The 6,884-nt window shown below is 36.4% G+C and overlaps 1 protein-coding gene across 1 annotated transcript; it reads left to right on the forward strand.

Annotated features, from left to right (window-relative positions):
- The first annotated feature begins 1,652 nt into the window (after nucleotides 1–1,652).
- MGP (matrix Gla protein) lies at nucleotides 1,653–4,707 on the forward strand. The gene is made up of 4 exons (XM_053468773.1): nucleotides 1,653–1,808; nucleotides 2,998–3,033; nucleotides 3,801–3,873; nucleotides 4,290–4,707. Exons 1-4 carry the CDS (start codon nucleotides 1,748–1,750, stop codon nucleotides 4,429–4,431), a joined length of 312 nt encoding a protein of 103 aa, XP_053324748.1. The 5' UTR covers nucleotides 1,653–1,747; the 3' UTR covers nucleotides 4,432–4,707.
- Nucleotides 4,708–6,884: the final 2,177 nt, after the last annotated feature.

Consider the following 6,884-nt stretch of genomic DNA (forward strand, 5'->3'; position numbering starts at 1 on the left):
AAGACCAGGGAACAAAGCTGATGAAGGGGAGGTCAAGAGAAGGAGTGGAAAAAGTCTGGATGAATAAATAGGGATGTCAACCTACTTTACATCCAGACCTCCTCACCAGTGACACAGGTGAAGACACCGACTACTTGGTGAGTATAATATAATAATCTCTAATACATGTGAAGTGCTCATTAAATAATCTTTGATGTTCTTTCGAGGTTTAGGTCTGACTTCGTTTGAAATTAAAAATTGATTATAAGTAATAAATGCAGTATTGATCTGAAAATCTCAATTTTTTAAACAAATTTATAATTTCAAATCAATGTTGAGCTTATCACAGATAACAGAATCCTGCCTGATGCAGGGCTAGTTTTTTGATGATTTTTACATATGACCAGCTGTATTATTTGGGGCAATAAATAATGTATCTTTCTGCTCAATGTACATAACACATGTATTTTCTAGCGGTACTATATTAGGAGTTTGGGAAATAACCATCCATTCTGTAGATCTACCTTGAAAGTCAGAGCAATTTTAATATTTACTAAACAGATGGTTTCTGAACAGATATATACTATGTGTTTAGAATATATCATTAAAACAACTATGTGTGTATTGTATGTTACATCCACAATTATAAGGCAAGTTAATTGTACTGAATCTTACAAAGCATTGAATCTCAATAGCAAACATCTGGAAGGATATTGCTGGATGAGTCCAGCTCACAAACTGTAAAAGGAACTGGAGACCAGTTGGATTCAGTTAGATTTAGCCAAAGGCAAGTCTTCTAATGCAATCCAAGTGTAATTTCCTATACGGAAACAGGAGATCCAGTCTAATACTGTGGGTTATCTAGGCATACAGAAAGGCATAAGATCATTTGATGAAAATAAATAGCCAGGAATTCAGGGATACTTGCATTTAAAATACAAGCCTATTTCAATAACATGATGCAGAACAGTGATGTCTTTACGGGGGTTTCTACCTAGGCTTGATCAAGGGCAATACCACTAGCTGCCCCCAGATCTACCATACTGCATTGATCTGTGTTCTTTGAGCAATGGGCAATGATGTCATGTCTCAGGGTTCCACGTTAGGTTATGTGTAAAATATACTACAGTGGTCGGCAAAGTCCTCCATAGTATAAATAGGAGATTCATCTTCTCAAGGGGCCAACTGAAAGTTGCTGAGCACTAGAGAAACCCAATGAAGTGATAAAGTGTAAAGCGCCTATGGGGCTGACCCCTATAGTTTCACCTAGATAACAGGAAACATTTAGATTGTTGAAGATGGATATAAGGCATGCCGTTTTCCAAATAAACCTCTGTATAGCTATATAATATCCTACAAAAAGTTCTAATTAGCATTACGGTGGAAACATGATCATTTCCACAAACTGAAAAAAAGCTTAGGATAAATCAGCAGTGTCTGTCACATGTAGGTGTTCAATATATTATGGAAAATATGAGACTAATTCTTGCAAAGCAAGGTCCATTTTTTCTTTTGTCTATAAGACATCTGCTTCTTCTCTCCCCGTTGCGTTATATGACCCACCTATGCCCCCACCTATGCCCTGTTTGGTTTGAGTGAGCGGTGCCAACACATACCTCTTTGGAATCCCGGTGCCTCCCATCCCAACTGTGGGCACTACTAATAAACACTGCTCTCTTATACATTGTAGCTATTCGACTCCTCAGCTGAAACTATTTTCTCTGACAGCAAAGCGATACACAAGAGCACAGCTAGGCAAGAAGACACAATGAAGGCTCTTCAAATTCTTGTACTCCTGGCCTTGGCAGTCGTGGTGACCCTTGCATACGGTATGACAACTTTTTGTATCGTGACCGGCTTTTAGTTGGGATATGGGTATTATTACACAAGTTTATATATCATATTAATGTTTTATTATGTACATGGTGAGATGCTCTCCTACTATAACCTACTCATACATGCATATATTTAGAGAAATACATAGATAGACATTTCACAGATTTTACACATCTTAAAACATCTCTAAACATTTAGATATACCCAAATAAATAAGTAAAAAATGTTTTTTTCTTTTTTGAGTCAGTAATAGGATTTTATGGACCATACTGGTTCACTGCATCTAAAGTCTTAAGATTTAGCTTTCACAAAATGTATCAGATCAAGAACAAATTCTAGCTCAGGTTGGGATTTTACTTACTTACTAAATATATGAAATATAAGATGAAAAGAAAAGAAACTTTGGAGTGTTATTGCAATACTGACCTACTATTCACACATAGTTCGATTTACAGCAGCCACTTCTCGAGATGTATTACGCCCCAAGGCACATTCTCCGAGTAATAGGGTCGATATGTTATGTCACAATATACTTTTTCTACAAGCATGAACTAAAATTTGCTTTAAAACAGCAACAATATTGTGACAGAATTTGTCTCTAGGAAACATATTATTCGACTAATTTGTATTGGTGAAGAATTTTGTACAGCCGTTCACAGTTTATATGTAATTTTAAGATGTTTGGAGTGTTTCATTCATAGACGGTAAAACATCTCTGTTGTGGATATAAAAGTCCAAGCATCATGAAAATGTTATAGTTTAACAACAGCTTGAGAGCTAGTAGAGATTTCTACCCAACGGCTTATTGGAATCACATATTACTACATGGGTGCTAAAGGCTTACATTTATATCTGGAATGTCCCGGGTATGTTGTCCTAGATGTCCTACTCTACATTGAGACACAAGGTAGGGCTGGGGAGGTCGAGCTAATCACAAAGTAAACATGGCTTGGGTTAGGTAGGTGTAAAAAAGGTGAAAATGGTGGTAAACGGACAAACTTAATATCCTTTGCCAAAAAAAAATGCTTTGGAGATCCATCGTTCCCATACCATACCAAGAGCCTCCTGACTACAAGAGAATCATCCAATGATGGAGTAAATGCTGTTGCATCTGATACTTTACTACCTTTTGACCAATGCCTGCTTTGTTGCTTTATTGTTTCTAATTATCTTTTTTTTCAGATTCATATGAGAGTCACGAGTCTTATGAACGATACGGTAAGATAACATATTGGGTAGACTTGTTAACCATTTAGTACCATAAGACAAGCACGTGCGTAACATAACATTCAAGAAAAAAACTCATGCAATAGTTATATTCTTAGCCACCGTATCATACTTAAGTGGTAGTGCAACTTTTCTAAATCCAATACTTATTATTTTTCATTTGATTTATTATTTCGAGGTTAATACTAAACACCATATATGTATGCCAGCAGAAGCAGCCACCTTAAAATCCAGTCACAGGATTATCATGTTTTTTTCCATCTCTGTAGGCTTCACAAAATGGATGTAAAATAAAGAAACACATGCTAAAGTCATAAGTATACAATAATAGGGGAATGCACAACCTAAAAAGCATAAACGGCATAAACATTTAGATTCCATGGTTGCTGCTAGAATAATAATACTCATTAGTAAACAAAACAAAGCAAGAATTCAGCGCATACCCAGTGAATACCATTCTAAATACCGTTCCGCTCCATGGTAAGCAATATTTGGCATGAAGAATTAGATAGGGTTTGTCAAACTTAGGGTACCTTGACATAGTAGCGGGCTAAGCAATATATGGCCATATAACGGTATTTGCTGAGTGTATATAGTGTATATATAGTGTATATATATATATATAAATATATATATATATAAATATATTAGATTGTTATAAATTAACTTAGAAAGCAAACATTGTTTTCTGAACTTACAACTTAAATGATAAGAAACATTGTTTTGATAATTTCATAATTTAATTTTTATATTTCCAGATCCTTTTGTTAACCCAAGAAATGCCAACTCATTTATGAATTCACAGTACCGAAACATACGTATGAATGAAAGGTAAAGTACATTTTTCAGGTGCCATATTAGCACAATGTAATCACATGTTCTCTGGGAAAGGAGAGGTGGATATCTAGGGGGTTCAATTCGTTAAAAATACTTTTCAGAGGTCATCTGGCATTGTCAAAAAGTCTTCATTTTTGGCCCAAAGAAAGGTCCCGTTCCAAAAATAATATTATTAAAAATTCTAAAGCAAACATCAAAAAAAACTTTCCACGCTTGATGGCAAAAGATTCCAAAATGGCTCCTTGTTTCGAGGGAGTATTTACATATACTGTTGTACACCAGCAGCCTCAAGTGGTCAGACGATGCACTGCATTCCCTTTTGACTTAAATGGGCCCGATTGGCTTAAATAACTTTACTTTTGAGATACCAGATATAGTAACTTTGATCCATTCTTTTCTAACTTTTATAGACTCCGTGAGCGTGCCAAGAGCCCCCGGGAACGTCAGCGTGAGACCTGTGAGGATTATGATCCCTGTGAACGTTACGCAATGCGATATGGATTCACTGCCGCATACAAGAGATATTTTGGACAGCGTAACGGGGAAAAATAAATACTATTAAGAATCCCTCCAGAAAACAAGACCTCAGTATCTGAGCTGAAACTTGCTGAGAGTCTTTGTATCTTTGAATGAAGTATCTGCACTTTCTTTTGTTTGTTGAGCTTTCTGCATGTCGCTGTAATGTCAGATGCCAAAGAAAGACAGTTTTGGCACAAAAATGGGTTACATTCATTTTATATGTTCCTTTAATATCACATGGTGTAAGTTAATTCTTGGCTAGTTCTATTTTGAGAAATAAAAAGGCTGCTTTTCTACCTAATGAAATAATTGTTATATAAATAATGGTACTCGTTAACAAACAAACAAAAAAATGTAGCCAATAGGATTGGTTAGGAGAAATGGTGTTCTTGTATGGCAGTGGTTCCAGCATTCGAATTTGAATATAGTCAAACTAAGCCAATACTGAACAGAAACCATTCATCAATGTGGCCTGCCGACCCCAATGACCACTAATATTGTGATATGTTGGAATCACGAGTCACATATACTGCTAAAAAGAGCATTAACACAATAACAACACCTTTAACGGTGGCAATTCAATCCAACCCTTAAAAAAAGAAGTCCAAATACCCCTAAAATGCAAAAACAAAATAATGGCCAGCACAGTTAATATCACAGAATATATTTGAAACAGGGCACAAGTGTACAAAAATCAAGAAAAGATGTACATGCCAGCACACGTGCAAGATGAAGGCTGAAAGCCTAGACACCTAATACCTATTAGGTATCTTGTTCAAAGTGTGCTTGCTATTCTTCTAAACATATTTTGACCAATAACATATTCATTACACACACATCACGGGATCTGTATATATTGGCCAGTCTTGTCAAAATGCTGCAATATATCATTTTCTATCCTCCTAACAAATAAAATGGTAACCAATTGTCTTCAAACTTTTGGCAAAATGGTCCATCTTATTGCTTTGTCATCTGTTCGCGGAGGTGAATCGAGTGCAGAGAAGTGAACCTGCTGGATCTCGTCGTATCTACTGGCTCTCCGTGTCACTTTCACCTTTCTCAGGGCATGGAGGTAGTGTTTGGCCGTGCCCATTTCCTGCCCACTCCTTCTACTTGACATCTAAGTCTCTTCCACAAATGGCTTGTTAGGGCTAATCTCACCTATACAATGTCATTGCCCAAGAAGAGAGCTCAAGAAGAGAGCTCCAAGGAGAGCTCCAAGTTGCCTACCCTACTGTACTTGATGTGTACTTGACACAACATAAACATATGCCGACAGAAAGCAGAAATATTGGTAGATACCATGAAGTACGTCTAAAATTCCACTCACAGCAGTAATCAAATGCTGTCCCTGGGATGTAATGGAAAATACAACCTCTTTTATACGCAAACCCTTGACCAGATTTTAACCTTGTGGTTGAGAGCAGGTGGCCAATACGGATATAAATAGCTGAAGTGCATAAAAATATTTCTGGGAAACATTAGAAATCTAAGCACATTTCAAAGTACACATTATCATTGTTTTCAGTTATCTTCTGAGAAAATTTTAACAATGGGGTACTTATTCCTCTTGCTGAATAACTTTTTTTAAACTAAATGTATTTGGAGGGAACTATATATATATAGTCCAAAAAGGAAATACATTAAATGTAACAAGTAAAATAAAAAGCTACTGCTTTATATAAGGGAGCTAAGATGTGCCACTTTTCCAAATCCTACATTCTATACTCTAAATAAAAATGCTTGATTGTGTTAAATTGGAAATATGCATATAGTAGAAACCCTGCTATCTTAAATCGGCCTTGAGATACATTATCAAAATAGTACCAAAATGAGAGCCAATAAAACAATGTGGGTAACCAAAACCCAGGATAAAGTACAATCAAAGTACAGAATGATTGGACTCCCTATAACAAATCCAATAGAGATAAAACCTAACTTTGTATAGATTGCCTCACTAAAAACAAGGCTAACATACCTATAAAATCACTACATAAATTTTTCTCAGCTGTGACCTCTTGTTCCTCTCTCCTCGTACCAATTCAAAATAGTTTAGAAAGGGCCCTTTAGACATGCACCGCTCCAGGAAAGAATTGCCCTCTCTATTTTGAAGCGGCTCAAGGAGACAGGAGCATATTGGGGTCATGCTACGTCACGTGACTTTGCAGTGAAACCAAGGCTGCAGGACCGGTGAGAAGCAGGGGTGGGGGTTGTTTGTATGTATATATAAATGAATGTCAGCATGGATGTGTAATTGTATATGTGTGAGCATGGATGTGTAGTTGTGTGTGTGTGAACTTGGATGTGTAATTGTGGATGTGAGCATGGATGTGTCATTGTATACACATTTTTTATATTTTTTGCACTGTTATGAGTGCAGTATGGTTAGAGGTCCTCTTAGGGACCTCTTGAACATGTTATTAATGCCAGTGATGTCACAATGACATCACTTAGCTCACTTTATTGTTTATTATTATGTATTCTAT

Source organism: Spea bombifrons, chromosome 6 (assembly GCF_027358695.1).
Source record: "Spea bombifrons isolate aSpeBom1 chromosome 6, aSpeBom1.2.pri, whole genome shotgun sequence".
Classification (NCBI taxonomy): Eukaryota; Metazoa; Chordata; class Amphibia; order Anura; family Pelobatidae; genus Spea; species Spea bombifrons.

What these genes read in the sequence shown, in the direction of transcription:
- MGP (XM_053468773.1), top strand. Translation starts at nt 1,748, where the DNA reads ATGAAGGCTCTTCAAATTCTTGTACTCCTGGCCTTGGCAGTCGTGGTG. An exon ending in CGTGGTGACCCTTGCATACG is followed by an intron (nt 1,809 to 2,997) that starts GTATGACAACTT and finishes CTTTTTTTTCAG; the next exon opens with ATTCATATGAGAGTCACGAG. An exon ending in CGAGTCTTATGAACGATACG is followed by an intron (nt 3,034 to 3,800) that starts GTAAGATAACAT and finishes TTATATTTCCAG; the next exon opens with ATCCTTTTGTTAACCCAAGA.